We start from the raw sequence: 21,280 nt of genomic DNA, 5'->3' as shown, positions 1-21,280 counted from the left end.
GGTAGAGTAAGGATTTTAATACTATATATGAATTAATACTACTATAAACCCCTGAGGAAAATAACATTATTAAATAATTTAGTAGCTATATAATCTAGACTGCCCGCATAATATATATATAAGTAAAAATAGAATTAATAATATAGCTATATAGTATAAATATAGTAGTCTATATTTTAAATAAGTTAATTAAAGAAAGTAATAATAAAGAAAAGCTATCTATATAACTTTTTTATAAAGAATTAAATATTTTAATTAAAAATATTAATTTATAATATATTTATATATAAGAATATAAGATATTTATAAATATTCTATATAAGAATAAGATTAAAAGTATAAAAATATTACTTAGAGTAAAAATTAATTAACTAGTTAAATATAATAGAGATTATATCTATAAGATATAGTATCTAGATATAGGGAAGATAATTTAGTCAAGAAATATAATATTTAATAAAAGTAATACTAATAAAATAAATAAAATATAATTATAACTTCTTAATAAACTAAAATTAAATAATAATAGTCTATCTAGAGTAACTATATCTATTAATACTAAAAGGGGAAGAATAACCTATAATAATATATTTTAAAATAATATTATTCCCTAAACCTTATTATTAATAAATAATAATAAGGTTATTATAGAAAGAATTTAAATATTAATATCTAATCTAGCCCTACCTGAACCAAGCCTACCTGATCTAGAGGCAGGTATTAAACTTATTATACCCAAGTGGCTACCTGCCTCTAGGGCTGCTTCTAGGGCTATCTCTAAAACTACTAAGTTTATTATACTAGAGTAGATACTGGCCTCCAGGACTGTTTCTAAAACCATTATCAAGTAAAATAATTAAGTAATTAGTAAGGATATAGAGGAGATAGTAAGACTTAATATAGAGGAATAATCTAGGTAGGGTAGATATAAAGGGATAATTAATTATTTTATTATAAATAATCTATATACTAGTTAATCTATTTTTAAAAGAATATTAATATTATAACTAATATAAAGGCTTTTAAAATTATTTATCTAATATAAGGAGGTCTTACTAATTTTAGAATCTTCTAAAAATAACTATGCTTTAATAACTCTAGATATATTAAAAAGGAAGTATTTAAAGACTAGAAAGTAGGTTAAATTTAATATTAAGAATATAAAAATAGTTAACCTGGTAAAGATATAGAATCCTACTAATAATAATACTAGTAGTAGTATTACTACTCTATAGAGATTTTCAAGATCTATAAAGAGTTAATACTAAAGTATTTATTTTAAAGATAAGCAAGTAAAGTAATTATAGGAAGAGAAGATAAAATAAGAATAATAATCTTAATTCTAATCTATATTATTTTTAAAAATACTTCTAGAAATACCTTATTTACTAGGATCCTATTGTCAGGGGGCAGAGTCGGATTCAGACATTCATTGACTAGGAGCTAACCAGACAGAACAGCAGAACAGTAGGTGTTAGGTAATAGATAGAACATAGCTTAAAGAGCTATAACAGGATTAAGAATAATATGGCTTAAATACAGGAATAAGAGTAGATAGTTAAGGTAGAATCTAACTAGATAGGTATTATAGCTTTATACTATGATAGTATCCCCCTCCTTAGGGTTAAGCTCTATTAAGACTAGGGAGGAATTAGTTAGGGTTTCTTAGGATAATAGAGATAGTAATTATTTATTAATTAGTAGGTATTCTTTAGATACTTAGTAGGCTCTTTAATTAGCTTATTATATTTAATCTATTTAATAGTATATTATAGCTTAAGTTTACTATAGCCTTAATAAATCTATTAAAAATTAAGGATTTCTTTAACTTCTTATTTTTCTAATTCTTCTACTTTAATAAGTAGTGGTAGATTAAGATATTAACTAGGTAAAGAATTATTAGTAGTAGAGTAGAGTAAAAATATATTAAATATAAGATAGATTTTTATATTTTTAGGTAGTTTAAGTTTATAAATATATAGGTTAATAATTCTCTTAATATAGTATAATTTAAAGTTCTTCTAGTCTAATTTCTTTTATAGGTAGAGTATTTAGATATTATAAATATTTAACTAGACTTCTTATCCTATAGTATAGTAATATATAGGTTATTTTTAGTAGTTAACTTATACTTTATAATAGGCTTGAATAGACAAGATTTTAGTATAGATAAACTTATAAATCTTATATATAATATTAGTAAACTTCTTAGTATCTTTCTTAGTAAGGTAGATAATAAGGTAGCTTAATTTAAATCTTAATATTAAGTAAAATCTATAATTAACTATAAATAGTAATACTCCTATAGACTTAGAGTAAATAAAGTTAGTAGTAAATTTAGTTATTAATAGCTATTTAGATTAATTATCTTATAGGTATAATATATATACTTGTAAGTATTATCCTAAGATAGTATTAATATATTTAATTTAGTTATTAGTCTTAGAGTAATAAATAATAGATAATAGGTTATAGATTTTTAAGCAGGATATTAGGTATTTCTAGAAGATAGTAATAAACTAGACTCTATAATCTAATATAATTATTTTAGGGATACTATAAAGTTTCTAAATATACTTAAGATATAGATTAGCTATCTTTTTAATATTAATTATTTTAGTACAGGGAAAGAAGTATTTTATCTTTATTAGATAATTAACTATAACCAGGATAGTATTATAACTATTACTTAGTAATAAGTATATAATAAAGTCTATATTTATATCTTACTAGATATATTTAAAAATTAGTAGAGGTTTTAGTACTCCTTACTTTACTTTTTAAGAAAGAGTAATTTAGTAGTAAAGGTAATAATTTTAGATTTATTAGTTAATATATTTATAGATCTCGGGCTAGAAATATTTATATAATATTAGTTTATATATCTTAGTTTTTTTAGGATATCTAGTAATAGGATTTTTATAATAAAATCTTAGTATTTTAGCTTTTATTTTATTATAGTTAGGCATGTAAAGTTAGTCTTAATATTTTAGATATAGACTAGCATGTCTATAGTTAGCTAGTATAATATTAGAGTGTCTTAATAGACTATTCTTTAAAATATTTAGAATAGACTAGAGCTTCTTATCTTATAAATAAGCTTTATTAAATAATAGTTATAGTATTAGTAGCAGGGAGATTAGTTTATTAGTAGCAGGTTATTTAGTAAAGTATACTTGATATTAGCTATTAATATTTAATCTTAGATTAGTAGTAATCTTAGGTAGTAGGTTTTTAGATTTTAGAATAGTCTAACTCTAGTAAAGGAGTTATTTATTCCCCTTTTTAGGTAGATTCTCTAATCTCCTAGTTAGTATATCAGGCTTAGTACCTAACTTCCTGGAGTAGTAATATATTTAGAAGTTAAATCTTAATAGAAATTTAGATTAGTAGGCTTATTAATAGTTTAGTAGCTTAATTAATATAAAATACTTTAGATTTTAGTAATCTATAATAATCTTTATAAGTAATAGAGTTTCTTCTAATTTAGAATACTATTTTTTAAAGTAGTAAATAATAATTAATAATTCTTTATTATAAATCTTATAATTATATTCTATTATAGAATATTTCTTAGAGAAAAATATAATAGGATATAATATATTTTTATTATTATATTATAATAGTACTTTAGTAAATATATAATTAAAAGTATTAATTTCTAAAATTATATCTTTTAACTAGTTAAAAGGTTTTAATATTAGGGTATTTATAAAAGTAGCTTTTAGTTATTTAAATACTTCTTAATAAGTAGGTATCTAATTAAAATTAATATTTTTTTTAGTTAGGTTAATTAATAGTTTAATAATTTTTAAAAAATTATAGATAAATTAGTAGTAAAAGTTCCTAAAGTTAATAAAGGCTTAAATATTAGTTAAATAGGTTAGTATTTCTTACTTAATAATTATTTTTACTTTATTAAGGTCTATTTAGAAGCTATTTTTATTTATAATTAGTTTTAGGAACTTTATCTCGTGTATAAAGAATTTATATTTATTAAATTTAGTATAAAGTTTTACTACTTATAAGTATTCTAATATTTATTAGATATAATAAATATGTTTAGTATAGGTTTAGCTATAAATTAGAATATTATCTAGATATATAGTATAAAAGATATCTAAATAATTATATAGGGCTTTATTAATAAATCTCTAGAATAATACTAGAGCTCTAGTAAGCCTAAATAATATTATTAAGAATTTAAATAGGCCTAATTAAGTTTAGAAGATAGTAAGATATTCTTATTCTTTCTTAATTTATAGATTATTAAAAGTAGAGATAATATTAATTTTTAAGAAATATTTTATCTCTTTTAGATTATTTAGTATCTCTTTTATTAATAGTAATAGGTAATAATCTTTTATAATAATTATATTTAGGGCTTGATAATCTATATAGAATTATAGATTTTTTTTAGATTTCTTTATAAATAAGATAGGGGATATAGTAGGAAAGAAACTAGAATAAATAAAATCTTTTTTTAAGTTCTCTTTAATCTATTCTTTTAGAATTTTTAGTTTATCTCAGGATATACTATATAGGCTTTTAAAAGGTAGGATTTTTCTAGGTAGTAATTTAATCTTATAATTATTAAGTTAGTAGGATGGCAGGTACTCAGCCTCCTTTAGTAAGAATATATTATAGAACTTAGTAAACTTAGGGAGTAGTTACTCTTGTAGCTTAGATTTAGTAATAGTAATAGGGTTTAGAGTAGCTTTAATATTAGTAATAATAGTAGTAAATATCTAGTATCCATGGTAGGTATATATAATATAGGTAGTAATTAAGACTCTAGTAATATCTTAATTCTTTAGAGATTTAGGGCGGGAGTTAAGATATTAGGGAGAAGTTTTTAGTAGTATATTATATAATATTAAAATTTTTATAAATTTTAGAGATATATTATAGTACTTTTTATAATAAGGATTTTTAAATAAAATAGTATAATTAGTAAATCTAATCTAGGGGTTATAAGTCTTTAATTAAGGCAAGTTAAGAATAATAAGAAAGTATATAAGTTAGATTATAAGAAAAGTAATATTCTTTTTAATATAATTATAAATTCTTTAGGTTAAATAAATAAAATAAGTAATATTACTAGATTCTACTAGAGTATTATTAAATCCCCTTAATAAAATAGGGTTCCTTAATAGTAGTATCTCTAGTTAATTATTTATAGCCTAATTATAATTTATAAAATATTTATTTTTAGCTCTAGAGTTAATTATAATAAAGATTAGTAGAATCTTATTAGGGATTTCTAGGTTAATAAGCAGGATTATTAATTTAGATTAGTAATTTTTTTTTTTTACTATTATTCTAGTTATCGCAGCCTTTAATAGATAGAGAAAGTGCTGGGGGTATCCCTAATTATAGCTTAGGTTAGGAATACTCTATTTTCTAATTTAGGGGATATAAGGTATTTGGTAGGTAGGGTTCTAGTTAATAAGGGGTATAGGTCTAGTTTAGTAGTAGATATAGAGGTATAGCTAGTTAGTCTTTAGTTAGGATATAAGTAGCTATCTACTAGGTAATTAGTGCTGCTATAGTAGTAACACAGGTATTAGGTTTAATAATTAAGGTAATAAGTAGTAGACAGGTCTATTGGGTTTTTAGTAGGAGTAGTAGTAATAATAGGATTAATAAGGACTATAAGAATTTGGGTAGTAGGAGTTAGCTTTAAAATAGGTTAGGAAGGCTAGGAATTCTTTATAGATAGGGATAGAGTAGTACTTATATAATAATAATAGTAGTTTTCTAGATTTTATAAGTAATTAATAAAATTATAATATTATAATAAGGCTTTAAAGTATATTAATATTTTTTAAAATTTTTAGCTAATAGCCTATTTTAAAATTATAAGTAAGATATCTTTATTTATATTTTCTTCTAATATAAGATATTAGAATTTAGTAAAAAAGATATTAAACTTATAATAAGTTTATTAAAGGTAGAATAGATTAGTATAAGTATTAATTTCTAGATTTAGGTCTTTAAAAGCTTTCTTTAAGATTTCTAAAATCTTAATATAATTATTTAATTTATAAATTCTATTTTAGATATATAATAAAATTTAGATATATAAGATTTCTTTAAGGTAATTAGTTATATAAATTATTCTATTATTTAGAATTAGAAAATAGTTAAGATTTATAATTATTTTCTAATAAATTTAAGAAGTAAAGTATCTTAGGTTACTTTATTAATTATTAAATTTATTAAAGTTAGAAAGTTATTTAGAAGTTTAAGTAGTAGGAATAGATATAATAAAAATAATAGTAATAATAAGAGAGGTAGTAATATTAGTATCTCTTTTAAAAAAAGATAGTAATTAAAAAAATATATTATTTTAAGTAAGTACTTTAAATAGCTCTTATTAGATTTTTTTAGCTTATATTTTCTAATACTTAATTATATTATTTTTTTATTAAATATAGTTAAGAAGATTAGTAATAGTAAAGTATAGAATAGATAATTTATAGAGTTTTTTTATAATAGTAATAGAGAACTAGTATATTTTAGTAATATATTATCTTAATTTATTAAAGATATTATATAGGAGGGTTTCTATATCTTTAAGTAATATAGGTAGTAAGGCAGGTATAATAGTAGTAATTAACTTCTAGTAGAGAGAAGCTATATAATATTAGAGGGTAGAGTTAGATTTAGATATTTATTAACTAGGAGCTAACTAGATAGAATAGTAGAATAGTAGGTGTCAGGTAATAGATAAGATGTAGCTTGAAGAGCTATAATAGGATTAAGGATAATATGGCTTAAATACAGGAATAAGGGCGGACAGTCAAGGCAGAATCTAACTAGATAGGTACTATGGCTTCGCACTGTGACACCTATCTAAAGTTAGGAAAATTACCTAATATAATTACTATAGTATTACTAGATATTATATTACTAGATTCTAGTAATTTTATACTAGAGATTAAGCCTATAAAGACTTATAAAGTTAGAATCCTATAGACCTATATTTAAGTAATAAAGTTATTATAAAAAGATTACTAGATATAAGTAATATAGAATTAAATTAGTAAGTTTAAAGCTATTTAGACTTATAAATTTATATTATTATTAAAGGATATAAAGATCTTACTAGGAAAATAAGTATATAACTTAAAATTAGATATAAATAATAATATATTATAATTTTATATAAGATAGGTTATATATAGAAATTTCTAAAAATTAAGTATAAATTTTAACTAAGTCTACTCTCTAGTAGTAATAGATACTTTAGTAAAGTTATTTTTAAGTATAGTTACTTATTTTAATTTAAAATAAGTATAATTTAATATAGTAACTACCTATCTTAATATAATAATTAAGGACTAAAAAATCTATATATATTAATTAACTAGTTTTAATAAGTAAGATAATATAATATATTTATTACTCTAAGTCTTATATAAATTATAATAATTAGTATTTTTTTAATATAAGAAATTCTATAATATTCTAGTAAAAATTAGTATAAAAATAATTAATAAAGATTTATACTTCTATTATAATCTAGATTAGTAATTAATATTTATTATCTATATTAATAATATAATAATTACTAGCCTTAATAAAGTAAATATTTAATAATTTATAGATAAATTAGAAAGATATTTTAAATTAAAGTAATTAAGTAAATCTATATAGTTCTTGAGATATAATATTTATAAATTATTTAATAATCTAATATTAATATTCTAATATATATATATCTAAAAAATACTCTATAAATAGAATTTTTATAGTCTTTAGCTATGTTATATACTAATAACTCTAGAATAGAAATTAACTAGAGAGATACTAGATACTAGTAGTATTATTCTAGATACTATATATACTTCTGCAGGTAAAGATAATATTACCTATTATTAGGAGTTAACTAGATCTTTAAATTAGATTATTATTTAAACCTAACTAGATATTTAATATATAATAATATAATTATTATAGAGAAATTATAATCTTATTAAGTTAAATTATAATATAATTAAATAAGTTTTCTAATATTTAAAGAAGATCTTAGACTATATAATAATCTTAAGTTATTTAAATAATTTATTATATATATATATTAATATCTTTTATATAGATTATAAAGATAAGAAATTAATAAAAAGCTTTATATTTTTTATATTTAAAGTATTAATTATATAAAGATTAGTAAAGTAATTATTAATTATTTTAAATTTAATTATTACTAAATTTATTATATAGAATATAATAATAAAACTAGCTATATAATTATAAAAATTATATATAATTATTAGATTAAAAAAGTTTATAAAAAATATTATATTTTTATATATTAATTCTATAAATATTATTATTTTAATAAAGAAGCTAAATTATATATTTATATTTTATTAAATAGATATTTACTACTTCTTTATTAAAGAAATAATTAAAAATAGTAGAATTTAATTATAAATAGTTAGTAGAGAGGATAATATTATTAATAGGCTAATTAAGATACTACTAACTATAAAATTTAATAAATTTATTAAGAGATTAGATTTTAATAGGTTAGAGATAGACTTTAAATAGCTTTATATAATAAATATATTATTAAGGGGGGTGTATTAGAGTACTATACTTAGTAAATATAACTAGCACTACTATAAAGCAGTATTACCATAAAGAAGAAGATAGTAACATGTGACTACTCTATATATTTAAGGCTATTATTTCCTTCTAGATCTCCATGCTTCCTCCAAGCATCTCTCCTTCTCTCTATTTCCTAGTTAGACCCAATTGAATTCATTTCGGTCAACTTTCTACCATCATAGTTTGACGACCTTCATCATTTCTTTATTAATAGGCATGTATTAGCATGAACTATACTAATATTGCCTTAACTTATTTTAATAAAGAGAAGAGATAGCTATTATATTAGTATATAGGCCCTATATAACCTTACTCTTTATCTTATTGCCTCAAAGACTTATATATCTTGAGATTATCTAAAAGAGGACATTTTTATTGGTTGTACTTATACTAATATCTAATTATCATTTGTGTGGTTTCTGTTCTATTAATTGAAAGAGTTTTTCTTCCCATGCCTTCTGCTCTGCTCTCTGCGGTTCTAACTGAGTAAGAAGTTTCTCTTCCCGTACCTTCTGTTCATCTAATTGCTGCTGTAAGTTCTGGATCATGCTCCGTAGCTCCGGCTGTAATCCTTGGTTCTGAGAAGATGGGGCCCAGCTATATCCAGGTTCTTGAAAACCGACTCTTGATGCTTGGGAACCAACACCATAATCAATATCGCGCTCGAAAGATATATCTTGTGGATCAGGAATTCTTTCTAAAAAGTGCATCAATTGATTGGTGTGAATAGGGAGAAATTCGCGATCAAGATTCTCAACAAAATGATAACATATCCATTTATTCTCCTCCGTCCAAATATTGAACTGTTTCACCTCCCAACGATAATATTTAATTCCATCTTCGCCAATCTCCGGATAGTACCCGTAGATCCGCACGCCCTCTAGTTCGTGTGAAATCGAGAATCCAAGGAGTCTCCGGTGCACCTCTTGTGCGCAACTAGCCGCTTGAGCTAGATTCACCACAGCCTGAAGTGATACACATGCTGTGCATATTCTGTCGATCGGCAAATTCTAGAGCCTGATTCTCGCATATAACTTCTGCTGTCAAGTATGGGAAGTGCATATCTTCTTGCACTGCATATAGTGATTTTTGCTCTGGCCTGATTCCGAGCTTTTGCCGCTGACTCTCTGAAAACGTTGACCATCTCCAGCCTCGAGCATGGTCTGGTTGTGGTGTAGGGCCATATATTAGCCCTGTCTTGAGCCATGAATCATTATATCCATCAATCACATCTTTCAGTTCTATCCTTCCTTGGATGAAGGCATTCTCTGCATATTATATTGGTCCACAATTTCGCAATGTGTTATTGAAAATCCTTGACAAACTCATTGTCAAACAACGTTCCGCGCGGATATTCAACTGATCGATTGAGGAGCCACATCTTCGGGAGTTGGACCAGTGGCTGACGGGCCCATAAAACAATCTTTGGTCTCAAGGATTGTAACATAGTTCACAGCCTTGGATGCATGTGGTTTAACATCTCTGGACGAGGCACTCGTACTGGGTGAAACGGAACGAGGCCGTCCACGGTCTGTCGACGTGGATCGTGACCGTGATTCAATCTCGTCTGATAGAGATGGAATCCACTCAAAGCTTCCGTTTTCGCGTTCGTTGACCGATTTCGATTGAGGTGCAATTGCTGGTTTCCGTTCTGGCTTGTCAATTTGCTAGAATTCACTTAGTTACATCAATCACTACCTCAGAAATAGGCATCGCAACTTACCTGGGCAGAAATGTTGTTGGACAGAGGCGACGGCGGCTGTAGTGAAATTGCCAACTTTACCGTTCAGCTAAAAAGGTGTCAAGATGGACTTTTCTAGCCAATACAGTATTATCTTGGTCCACAGTAAGCTGTTCCTTCTGCAAGTTGGGGATACAGCTTGGCGTGGGTAGAGATTCTACCCATGATGAGGTCCAGAGTTCATCGTGGGTAGCCGAGCTGTATCCCCTTGGAACCGTACTGGAGCTGTCTCGACGTTGGAGTTTAGGTAGCCGTTCGTCCCTGTTGAGTGAATCCGATCATATTGTGCATTTCATGTTCTAGATATGTTCAAAGGGAACGAAGTACTTGTCAGGGCGATGGTTGAGGTTAGCTGGAGGCTGTTTTATCGCCCAAACCTGAAGTGGCTCCAAGATATGGCTGCCTTAAATCCCAGGCTCCCACAGACTGAACCGTGCTTCTTCAGATGCCTGTAGCATTCCTGTCGTCAGCCATCGACTTAAAGATTCGCTTTCCGGATGCTCTTCATCTTCCATACGAACATCACACTTCTTATCCTAACCATGGCTTGTTATTTTAGCCAAATAGTTTTGATCTCATTGGCATGATATCTGACAAAACTATATGTAAATGAATGAGCTGTATACATCAGTGAATTGGTATAATGCATAAACCTGTTCTGAACGAAGTCTCGGGCTATTGTTGGCAAGAACTATGTGGTAAAGGACGTGACAGGCCACTCAGACCTGTTTTCAAGGCGAGCTGCAAGCATTGCCAGCAGGCAAGACTTATCCCTGTCCAGCGGTCAGCACAAAATGCAGCATAGCCAGATCATGGTGCGACCCCGATCTTATTGACTATAGCAGCGCAGCCAAACAGGTTATTAACATCCTCGGTTACGTTCTGTATAGGCAGAGTGCCCTGAGAAACAAAGCACATGGTTGCTTTATATCTATGAGATGGGTAAATCCGATATTTGAGCCCAGAGACTATTATCAGACCTAGGGAGAGCCCCGTTTAGAGTAGTATTAACTGGTGGTATATTAGCAGCAAGAACCCTAACCCTAAGCATCTCTTTTTATGCCTTCCGGATACCAATTTCTCATGGATTTGTTACATATCTTTGGGTTTACCATGGAAATCAAGGCAGTAGAGACAGCGAGTCTATAACCAAGTCAAGATTTTCCTTTATGTGCATGGATATGTGATATATGGCTCAGATGATGAAGCATGGTTATTGAACCCATGCAAAAAATTTTTAACTACAGGATCCTCATCTGAACATCACAAGCAAGTTCATTACTCTGATACAGTAGTCTATACTCCGTATACTAAACCATTTTCATTCTTTCGGAGCTATTTCCACTAACAAAGTCCCAAGCGGGGCGAATTAAGACGCATATCCAAACTGGTTCTAGGCACGGAATATAATCCATATCAACCCAAATCAAACTCTTGCCAAGTCAGCCACCCAGCTTATTGACTAATCTCTATGCGAATGGTGACCCGTTATAAGAAAATGCGGTAAATGGTATGTATGTATACTGGATTCCCCACATGGCATCTACCGGAGTACGGTAACATGCCAGGGGAGGTTCCGCACACGCCAGCACAACAGACCCATGCAGACAGGCAGAGCCAATGGATATATGCAGATCACTCGGTCTTGCAAGCTAGAGGTTCGCAATTCCAGCTGGCAATTGGCCGATCCGGTGGAACGTGCGGCAGGCCAGTCAACAGGATTTGGTTGGTACTTTTTCCAAAGGACAGGGGCTCGAGATGCTTGTCTGGTATTTTTTTTTTTTTTCGGTCTAGATTTCTAGTTTAACGCCTCCGGGAACTTTCCTAGTTCGTTCCGTGAGGATATAGAGTTTGGTCCGGTCACTCCTGGTCTCCTTCCTAGCTTGTATTCTCCCTATTCCATCACATGAGGTTCCCAGCCTCTGTTCCGAGGGATTTTTGGTCCCCCGTGAGGGCATTCTCGATTTCCCAACAAACCCCTAGGTAAAAAGGAAAAGTTAGAAAGGCGTTGTTATTCATGTGATGATATATCTATATATGTATATATATACATATATAGATATATCCATACTGTCATGGCCGCCACCGCTGGAAAAGCTGAAGCTCCTCGCAACCCGCCCCCTTTTAAACACGACAAGTCGGTCTGTTTGGACATTGAACTTCCCCCAAAGATGAGATAGTGGATACCTTATTCCGCGTCTATACTATCTTCCAAACTTATAAGCCAAATCATACCATTATGGAAGTCGAGACCTTACCAGCCTATTACATTCAGATCCAAGGACTCAACGCCACCAATCCCATCTAGCTATATACGAAGAACAGAACGCAACCGGCCCTGTGAAAGCGTTTATCAAATTTTTTCAGGGTTCTGGGACCGCAAAGCTCCCCCGAAGGGACCTAAAACGGCCCAAAAATCCATTTGGGAGGAATTGAGACTCATCGAAAATGGTCAGATATTGGTTACCGGTGGGAGATGGCTGGTTTGGACGGAAGGGGAACAGTGTCAACGACGGCCTTTTTTGGGGGAAACGCACACGCTCGGTCGAGGTGGAAAGGGCTTCATGTGGAAGTAAACACAAGATCGTAAGTGGATGACGAGGTTGACTAACTTATGCCAGTATATTAAAAACGGTTGCTTGCTCTAACTATAAACAATGACATTGCTCTTGGTTTCCTAATTACCCTGCGCCCAATCCTGATCATCTTGGAACCAATGCCACCAACCGAACTCTTCGTTGAATGAGGATATTCGAGTACAATCGGATATTGGGGGGGACTTGTGTCTTCCTCCCACCTAACTTGGAAGATGTACTCCGCCGTGATTAATCTTGGGGATACCGAGAAGACATGAATTCGGTATTATGCGTTAATTTAACGCGGCTAATGCAAGGCCAGCGCCGTTTTGTCTTGTAGGGTTAGCCATGAAAAGGGCTACCAGTAGCGCGCAGGGGATAATAAGAATATCGCAAGCATTTTAGACTCTCGGAAGCGGCTGGGTTACTTACGCGTTAGCTACCGACTTACCACCCTAGATATTACAAGAGTAGCTTAATCTTAATAATGGCAGGATGTGATAGGCTGAAGGACATTTTTTCTGTAGATAGGACCTGCTTTGGCACGTCCAGCTGCGAGTTCAAGATGGTCGGTGATGAATCTCCATTCCTATACGGAGTCGTCAAGGTGTTCTTCATTAGCTACTTACTCACTCTATTCTATACCGTCCTATCTCGTGAAACAACCGGTTAACTGCGGTCCACCAACGCTCAGCTCGTATGAGATTCACAGTCAGCAGCCAGTTTAGCAAGCCAGAGTCAGACAACGTTGTCTAACATTAGAGTTTGGAAAACCGGCGTGTATATTCGAAGAATCGGAATGCATGTCAACCCTTACGAGAATTGCTAGGAAGATCGAAATTGGTCCCAGGGCTTTTCCTGTCCTGGTCATGAAGTGGAGAGCGCTATATCAGTAAACCATGCTCTAGACCTGAACTCCCTTTCGACGCCATCTTTTTAACTTTGGGCAACGTATATATATTTCCTAGTTAAGGGCAATACCCCTGAATACACGGGGGGAAAACCCAAACGATCCCGCTGTCAGCCCCTTAGCGTTGATGGCGAAAGTTCCTTTTAGACGCCTCGGCGTTGTTGATGGCGCAAAGTTGATGTGTCAATTTTGGAGCGGAGCAACAAACATGGTGTTCACCTAGACAGGTCGCCCTCTTGTACAATATATCCGATACTTCCAAGTAGGCCCGAAACATTGGACACGATTTCGAAACGGTTAATTCTTTCTTGGGCAAGGGAGATGAGGGTTGGGAGTGAAGAAGCCACCAAGCTCTATTATACTGGAGAGCGATTAGTATAATCCTCTAACGGAAGTACGGAGTACATAAATGCAGATCCATTTCCACTTTGATTCTATATAGCGCATTAGTAACTCTTATGAATGGGGATTTGTAAATATGGCTTCGTACTGGTGGATTATTTTTGTGCCTGTGATTGTAACATGCCACATGCGATCGTATACATAGACTACATCTGCGCACAGAGAATCGTGCACAGCTCGCTAGAAATATCCTTAAAACTCCTGGAAGCCGGACAGCTTCTTCTCCTCCGGACCAATGGTAGAGATGAAGATGTGCGCTTAGCTTCATGCCAAATTTGAATTCCCCCCCCCCCACACAGGGCTTATGGGCTTATGGGCTTATGGGCGGCTTAGTGGGCTTGAGTGGAAATGACTTCTAACTTCTAAGTTCTGCTTAATCCACGGGAGGCGGGGCCTTGTCTGCGCCGTTGGGGGGTTCTTTTTTTTCTTTTAACGCAATCCGGCCCTAAATCCTTCAGGGCATGAAATAGTGAACCTTCCACCGAGAAGGATATGCAGTTTCTCGGCAAATGCAATGCAGTCCGGGCAGTCAATCGCTCTTCGGTACTTTTCCGGGTTGCCTTTTCTACTCCTAGGAACTTTGTGCTCTGGTCAGACCAGATGGCTTTGCGCTGAGACGTAAAACCGACCCAACACCCCTGGTTCCTGGTGGACTTGGTCAGTTGGGATTCTTTGATCATACAGCTCACGCGCACTACATAACCCATATCGATAATTTCGTATGAGGGATTGTATCATTTTGTAGGTTGAGCTGAACGCTGCCTGCGCAACAAGATCTGCTTTGGCACAATGACGGCCACGGGGAACTCGACTACCTTGTGCCCAGCTCCTTTTATTGCAGAGCTGTCGATTGAGGATGGGGACGGATGTAAGTTATTTACCGAAAACCCCCTTAGCCGATTCTCCTCACAAATGCTGATGCGTTGTATACTAGATATCCTTGGTCGTTGGTGTGAGGATCTTGTCGTAGGAAACGAGACTGTGTCTTGCTGTTTCCCGTGTCCAATTACCGACTGGGTATACTCTGATGGTATTCTACCCTGCCTCTCGACTACCTAGAAAATGATGCTGATTGGGGAGCAGACTTTACCACAGACATGGTACCCTGGATCGGACTCTGCGTCCTCATCCTCATCGTGATCCCGATCTTGACATATTTTGTTCTCCCCAGCAGAACAACCCAGCGGCATTATCTGAAAACCTCTCCATTGATGGGGTTTGTTTTTATGTCGGTGAGCTAAATAAATCCACTGGTCAACCATGCGTTTACTGGCATTTAACCATGGCTATATGAACAGGTTGCCTTTGTTGTTCCGCTGGGCACCACTGCTCGACATTGCCACGATAGCATCACGCCCAACAACTGGCTATCAAACACCAGCTGTGCCGTTTCTGGATCACTACTACTTTATGGGGCTTGGGTTCTCATCATCGGCTGTACGTAACTCACTCATTTCATAAACCACGGCGCGGAGCCTGACTTGACGTTTTTCTAGGCTTTTTCCGGTCCATCTCCCTGTACGTTCAGCTCTGCTGGGATATAGAACCTGGAAAGACATTCCGAATCGTTGCTCTCGGTTGTATCTTCGTCGGGTCTCTTGTTATGCTTGGCATAGCACTTGGCTTATCCGGCGTTTCGTATCAAGTCGGCGATGTATGTTATATCAGCTATCCTCGCAGCATCGGGTCATTCTGGACCCCCTTATTCGCCGTAGCCTTTGTCTCCTTCATGATTCAACTGTACATCATGGGATACTGTGTGTGCGGAGTATTGACAACGGGAATCACGGCAGGGCTCTCTATCTTCAAACGGTCCGAAAGCCCGGATGGGATGATTTCCAGAGCAGAGGCAGCGCGAGAAACATCTTCGCGCATCTGGCGCATCTTGAACCTTCAATGGAGAGCTATCGCTATCGCCTGCCTGATACTCTCCTTTGTAGTCTTTCTGGGCCAAGCAGTGTTGCGATTTCGCAGTCCCGCAGAGTACTCTGTTCAAGACCTGGCGCCTTGGGTCCACTGTTTGATACGGGCAAATGGAGACGCGAGTGCGTGTCTCGGCTATACGAATTGGATCGGATCAAACGAAACTACTTCTATGATCGCATTATGTCTCCTTGCTGTAAGTCACTTCGGCTGTTTTGAAGCCCCTAGATACTAACACATCGTAGTCCGGGGGTCTCTTCGGCATGGCGTGTGCAGTACGATGGCCCATGATACTGGCATGTTTTGACTTGGCGAAGGAAAAGAAAGATTTGCTGCTTCATACTTGGCGTGAGCGACAGAGCAGGGAACGTCCACCAGATCTCGAGCGCATATCAAGCCATAATCATTCGCTCGGTGGCGTCTCCTCTCCGACTACTCTCAGCAAGATCGATCGCATGTCCGCGCTGAGTGTTTAGTGGGCAGGTATCGGAACGCAATAGAGCTAAACAAGGCCATCCAAAGGGAATGAAAAGAGCCATGCACTAATATAACTGTAATTGTAACCAATTAGCGGCAATTATAGCCCAATTGAGACGTGAAATACCCGTAGAAAGGAATGTAAATTAACCAAAATGGACCAACGGCCCAGCTGTCATGATGTAATCATCCGGGCCTCAAATCATGGTTTCCTCCCTTGCTTTTGCTGTAGTGATGATGATGCCGGCAGCTCCTATACGAGATATTTTTCCCTACCGGACACCAGGTAGTATACTAAAAGTAGGTGATGCTTCATTACCTCCCTGTTTTCATATCTGTAGCTCAATTCATTAAGCCAGCAACGATGTTCTACTAGGACGGTTACCGGTTGCATTCGAGTACGCCGAAACATCGAAACCGGTGCCAGTGAAATCCAACAGAATGTGTTGGGTATTCTCCCGGAACCGAAGGGAAGAGGAAATGAAGGAGCACCGGGACTCATCACAGTCTACCCTGTTTGGAAGGCTGAAGAAGAACCTCTCTCAATGTCGGGAAAAATGGGGACCGCTCCTCGCTGCAAAGGAGAACTGGAATGATGAATACAATTTCACGTCTGGAAGGTCCGCTGGTGAGGAACATGTAACCATGTCCCAGTCGACATGAGCGTGGTGGTGGTGGTGGTCGTTTACTTGGTGTCTGTTTGTTGGGTCCAGGTTTACGCCTGCGAAAGAGACTGCCGGCTATACGTGGAAGCTGATAATTGTCGCTGGTTGAAGGGTTTGAGAGCGGAAAATTCTGTCCTGTCTTGTCTTTACTAGGGTCGTTACAGAGGCGAAGCATAACTTCAATCAGGAAGACCCATCGAGTGTATTGGAATCCTGCAAATTCCGGCCTCAAAGTTCGGTTACAGCCCGCTATGTATGCGATTTTAATGTCTCATGTTCTTGTTACCAACGGAATGTTCAATTCTCTGTGTCATAGCATCGGCCGACGTAGAGTGTGCGTGGGATTGCTTGGTCTGTAATCTGATCTGGCGTAGCGTTGACATGACAAAAGACGAGGAAGCGGCATTGAACGGCGACGGTGGGAAAGCGCGCTCAGGATCAAGCTCAATATCCTGATCGATATTACGCGCGGTTGTTTCCTGCGCAATCTGGTGCTGTCGGTAGAAAGTCCAGGAAGCCCACGAGCCGAATATAACTAGCGTCAGGGGGATAGCAACCGCCCAGTACAGCCAAAAAGGGGTCCCTGCAAAGTTGGGAAGCGTGAAGAGAGTCTGATTTTTTTGACCTGTTACTTGATTGCAGCAGGATGCAGAAGGGAAGAGACAATGGCTTACAGCAATATACGTTGCGGGGAAGAAAAGGGCCGTGAGGACAGTAAGTGATTTCAGGGCTGATCCGTCACGTTTTGATGCTTCTGATATTTTCTTGGATTCGATGGCAACCGATACTCCCACCATATTATCTCGTTGGCTCAGAAGGCCATAAATCTGCACGGTTCATGTTAGCTCCGAAGAGTACTTCGATTCTGAATTTAGGGGTTGGGGAGCCTACGGCTGTAACTTGATTGTCGGCTCTGCGATCGCTATAACATAGATCAACCTGACGAAACTGGACTAAGAGCTCTACGTTGCCCATCCATTGCTCATATTCATGTTTTGGTCCTGCGGTGCGCACGAAGGAGTTACTGATGGGCTGTTCAAGGTCCTTGAGACTTTTCTTGATCAGCTCCAGCCAACACTTAATCGAATCGAGTCGTCGGCGTGAAAGAGAGATATGAATCTTGACAGCGTGCCCCAGTCTTGACAGTTCACTGTCGTGCGCGGGAGCATCGGCGGCGGGAATCTGGAGCCAAGCATGCTGTCCGGTTGCCTTTTCAATGACGCTTAATTCGTGCCGAATTTTCTGCATATAAAGCATATTTGTCGCAAGGCTGATCTCGACGACCATAGTAGGTATGAGTAGGGGGTGGCCCACAAGGTCTTGGTGTGATTCTAGTGCTTTCTGGAGAAGAGTCTGATCGTACGGACTGACGCGCAAGGCTAGTACGACCGTACATTTCTTGCGAAAATCGTGGTTAATCGCGATGACTGATGCGAAGCTACCAGACAGTCGAATGGACATGACAAGAACTATGTCGTTGATTAACCGAAGGACCCGTGAGCGTGGACTAGAGATCTACGTACCTAAAGACTTGATCTCGCCGCTGCTGTCATCGTATTCTATTTTTCGGGCACCGCAGCCAGATGATGATCTGTATCGCCAGGCTTCTTGCACTTGAGGAGAGAATCCATAACGAGTTGTTAATCGGTCAAAAGTTTCCTGACTCAGAGCCAGCTCCAAAGTCTCGTTTGACGACAGATAGTTGCCGTCTGAATCTAGAGCTGTCGGCGAGGTACATGCAAAACTACCGCCGGTTAGCGGACGTGAAGATGATCCTTTTGTAGGAATAATTACGCATACATACATCCACCGCACTGCTCCACAGTGTTCAGACGCAGCCGGACTGGCAAATTCGCCCTACTCCACGCGCCTTGATAAGTTGTTCTACACAGGAAACGTCGAGGGACCTAGGAGATGCCGGAACATACTCGCTCCTCAATCCAGTTATCAACCTCTTGGGCGCCTACGACTTTCCTCTTATATTCGCTAGCCTTTCTGGACTGTGTGCTGAAGGGTCAGATTTAGCTTATTCAGATAGACGGCGATAGAAAACTGACAGAATATCGTCGCATCTCTGCGACGACACAGGGACCTGGTTTGAATTGAACGTTGTCCTCCGGGTCCAACCCGATCATCGGGGTATCTAACTCCATATTGACCAACGAAAAAAAAAAAAAAAAAGAAAAGGAAAAATATTTCACTGCAATATATGAAGCTGAAACTGTGTGAAGAATTGGTGTAGAATCGACGACGAGACTGGGAGACTGGGCTTGGGAATCAAAACCTAAATAGGGTATAATCTAGGGAATAATAAAACCCCCTTCTGTTCAGCTGCATGTTGAATATCCGTATAACACGAGTTTGCAATATACTCGGCTTGATATGCAGGAATAGGAGCCCGAGCCGTCAGCCTTGAGTGATTGGTAAATTGTGTGGTGGTGGCTGCTGATGTAGGAGCGCTTCAGCCAGAAACGGCTCAGATAACCGATGGCATCTGCAGCCTCGCCTTGACTAATAAAAGACCGCTTAGTCGATGGAATGAAACGGAAGGAAATGGTCGATAATCGAGTTGGCCCAATTCATGGGTTTACCTGCTGGGGTACGGAGTAGATCTGCTAGAATTATATGTTGCGATTTCGAAGGTTATATGGAGCTGTACCCGAGAGCTAGCTTGTATGTAGGTTCCCCTTCATTCATGGCTATGGCAATCTTTTCTACTGAATTGTAGGGGGGAATATAGAGGATGTATGTTCTGGGATCACTAGACTAAGCTAATCTACGAGAAGGAATTATTGATCCAACGTGCCTAATGAATACGTTGCGGACAGTGCATCCGGCGCGGCTGTTCATTGGGAGCTCTTCTATAAACCAGGAGCTAGATGGATTGCTGAAGTATCTCGTAAGTGGTTGAAATAAAACAAGGTGGCCTTGTGGTTTCACAAGCAAAACTAGCCCCCTGGTGTATACTGTTCGAATACGTGTTACTATAAATTGACAGGCCTAATTGAAAGTCAACGGTAGAGACAGATGTGCGTACATAACATAAGCGTAGATCGACGTCTGGATGCACTCTGGGGTGTACAGATGAAGTGATTAAAGCTTCCCATTCAACGGAGTCTCGCGAGCCATGGCGCGTTCCACCTGCTCCATGGACGCACGAAGCCAACGCTTCCCGGCCCCATAACGCCCTCCCTGGGTCTCCTCGTCTCCCCAAATGGCTCGGTATTCGTCTTCCCAGAAGAGCAATGCCTCTTTCTCGTGAAATCCAGCAAGAATCACCGCAAAAGGCTCACCCATGCAACAAGCACACTCTTCTGCTTCTGAGGGAGGCATGTTGACAGTTCCGTCCTTTAGACCGTTTCGGAGTTGGGTTTGACTTGATACATAGAGGCCTTCCATCATGCTGTCCAGAGTCACATGTAGGAGGCGGATGCTAAATGACGCATGCTCTGTAGTGCATCGATCGGCAGCTTTGAGGTAGATTCGTCCCAAGTCATCCAGATTGCCTGTTCCTTCGTACTCGGGGTGAGTTATGACTCGGTCGCCTGTTGCCGAGATCGAGGTAACTAGCTGTGGAAGAAGAACAGCCAAGCTGTGGATGGTGTGGTCGTGGGGCGCGGATGAGAGTTCCTCGATTTGGTCTTGAAGTGTCGACCGGAGCGGTTTGATGTCTCTAGTGATTGATGCGGAAGCCATCGTTGCTAGTGTGAGAGATGTTAATGAAGCCGGTGATATTGGAAGGTTCGAAGGCTCTTCCGAGGTTCCCATACATTGTTGGTGCCTGATTTATGCACGAAAGAGGGGTGATGGCTTTTTGGACCAATTGTGGCTAAAGTTATGGCAGGTAAATGTATACAATATACACTAATATGAACGCAGTTCAACAACTAGAGCTTTTTTGTTGTTTTAAGGGCTTGACTCTTTGATCCACCCGCGAATCTAACCACGCAGCCACTCTGGTTGGATA

General features: G+C 35.7%; 5 protein-coding genes across 5 annotated transcripts; 2 read left to right on the top strand and 3 right to left on the bottom strand.

Annotated features, from left to right (window-relative positions):
- Positions 1–698: 698 nt before the first annotated feature.
- On the bottom strand, positions 699–10,875 carry P175DRAFT_0557172 (uncharacterized protein; the record flags this gene model as incomplete). The annotated part of the gene is made up of 8 exons (XM_040900751.1): positions 699–707; positions 9,129–9,499; positions 9,579–9,887; positions 9,980–10,286; positions 10,343–10,396; positions 10,447–10,621; positions 10,688–10,712; positions 10,788–10,875. The coding sequence occupies 8 exons, from the start codon at positions 10,873–10,875 to the stop codon at positions 699–701; spliced, it is 1,338 nt and encodes a 445-aa protein (XP_040751874.1).
- Positions 10,876–14,782: 3,907 nt separating this feature from the next.
- P175DRAFT_0217589 (uncharacterized protein) lies at positions 14,783–16,693 on the top strand. The gene is made up of 6 exons (XM_040892617.1): positions 14,783–15,116; positions 15,183–15,278; positions 15,332–15,480; positions 15,547–15,685; positions 15,745–16,367; positions 16,417–16,693. The coding sequence occupies exons 1-6, from the start codon at positions 15,038–15,040 to the stop codon at positions 16,645–16,647; spliced, it is 1,317 nt and encodes a 438-aa protein (XP_040751873.1). The 5' UTR covers positions 14,783–15,037; the 3' UTR covers positions 16,648–16,693.
- Positions 16,694–16,880: 187 nt separating this feature from the next.
- Positions 16,881–17,608, top strand: P175DRAFT_0501099 (uncharacterized protein). The gene is made up of 2 exons (XM_040897093.1): positions 16,881–16,934; positions 17,008–17,608. The coding sequence occupies exon 2, from the start codon at positions 17,090–17,092 to the stop codon at positions 17,309–17,311; it is 222 nt and encodes a 73-aa protein (XP_040751872.1). The 5' UTR covers positions 16,881–16,934; positions 17,008–17,089; the 3' UTR covers positions 17,312–17,608.
- Positions 17,609–17,735: 127 nt separating this feature from the next.
- Positions 17,736–19,056, bottom strand: P175DRAFT_0417640 (uncharacterized protein; the record flags this gene model as incomplete). The annotated part of the gene is made up of 4 exons (XM_040893087.1): positions 17,736–17,924; positions 17,988–18,140; positions 18,172–18,782; positions 18,837–19,056. Coding segments are annotated over 4 exons (1,173 nt in total), but the record flags the coding sequence as incomplete, so codon positions are not given.
- A 937-nt stretch (positions 19,057–19,993) lies between these two features.
- On the bottom strand, positions 19,994–21,073 carry P175DRAFT_0501097 (uncharacterized protein). The gene is made up of 2 exons (XM_040897092.1): positions 20,351–21,073; positions 19,994–20,279 (listed from the first exon to the last, which is right to left on the bottom strand). The coding sequence occupies exon 1, from the start codon at positions 21,007–21,009 to the stop codon at positions 20,407–20,409; it is 603 nt and encodes a 200-aa protein (XP_040751870.1). The 5' UTR covers positions 21,010–21,073; the 3' UTR covers positions 19,994–20,279; positions 20,351–20,406.
- Between the last annotated feature and the right edge of the window lie 207 nt (positions 21,074–21,280).

Source organism: Aspergillus ochraceoroseus (genome assembly GCF_002846915.1).
Source record: "Aspergillus ochraceoroseus IBT 24754 chromosome Unknown P175scaffold_4, whole genome shotgun sequence".
Taxonomy (NCBI): Eukaryota; Fungi; Ascomycota; class Eurotiomycetes; order Eurotiales; family Aspergillaceae; genus Aspergillus; species Aspergillus ochraceoroseus.
Note: the sequence above shows the minus strand (reverse complement) of the source record. Positions and strands in the feature narration are given on the sequence as shown.

Excerpts from the sequence above, each read along its gene's own strand:
- P175DRAFT_0501097 (XM_040897092.1), bottom strand. The coding sequence starts at position 21,009 with ATGGCTTCCGCATCAATCACTAGAGACATCAAACCGCTCCGGTCGACA.
- P175DRAFT_0501099 (XM_040897093.1), top strand. The coding sequence starts at position 17,090 with ATGTGTTGGGTATTCTCCCGGAACCGAAGGGAAGAGGAAATGAAGGAG.
- P175DRAFT_0217589 (XM_040892617.1), top strand. The coding sequence starts at position 15,038 with ATGACGGCCACGGGGAACTCGACTACCTTGTGCCCAGCTCCTTTTATT. Across the intron at positions 15,481-15,546 it reads TGGGGTTTGTTTTTATGTCG|GTTGCCTTTGTTGTTCCGCT; the intron begins GTGAGCTAAATA and ends CTATATGAACAG. Across the intron at positions 16,368-16,416 it reads TCGCATTATGTCTCCTTGCT|TCCGGGGGTCTCTTCGGCAT; the intron begins GTAAGTCACTTC and ends AACACATCGTAG.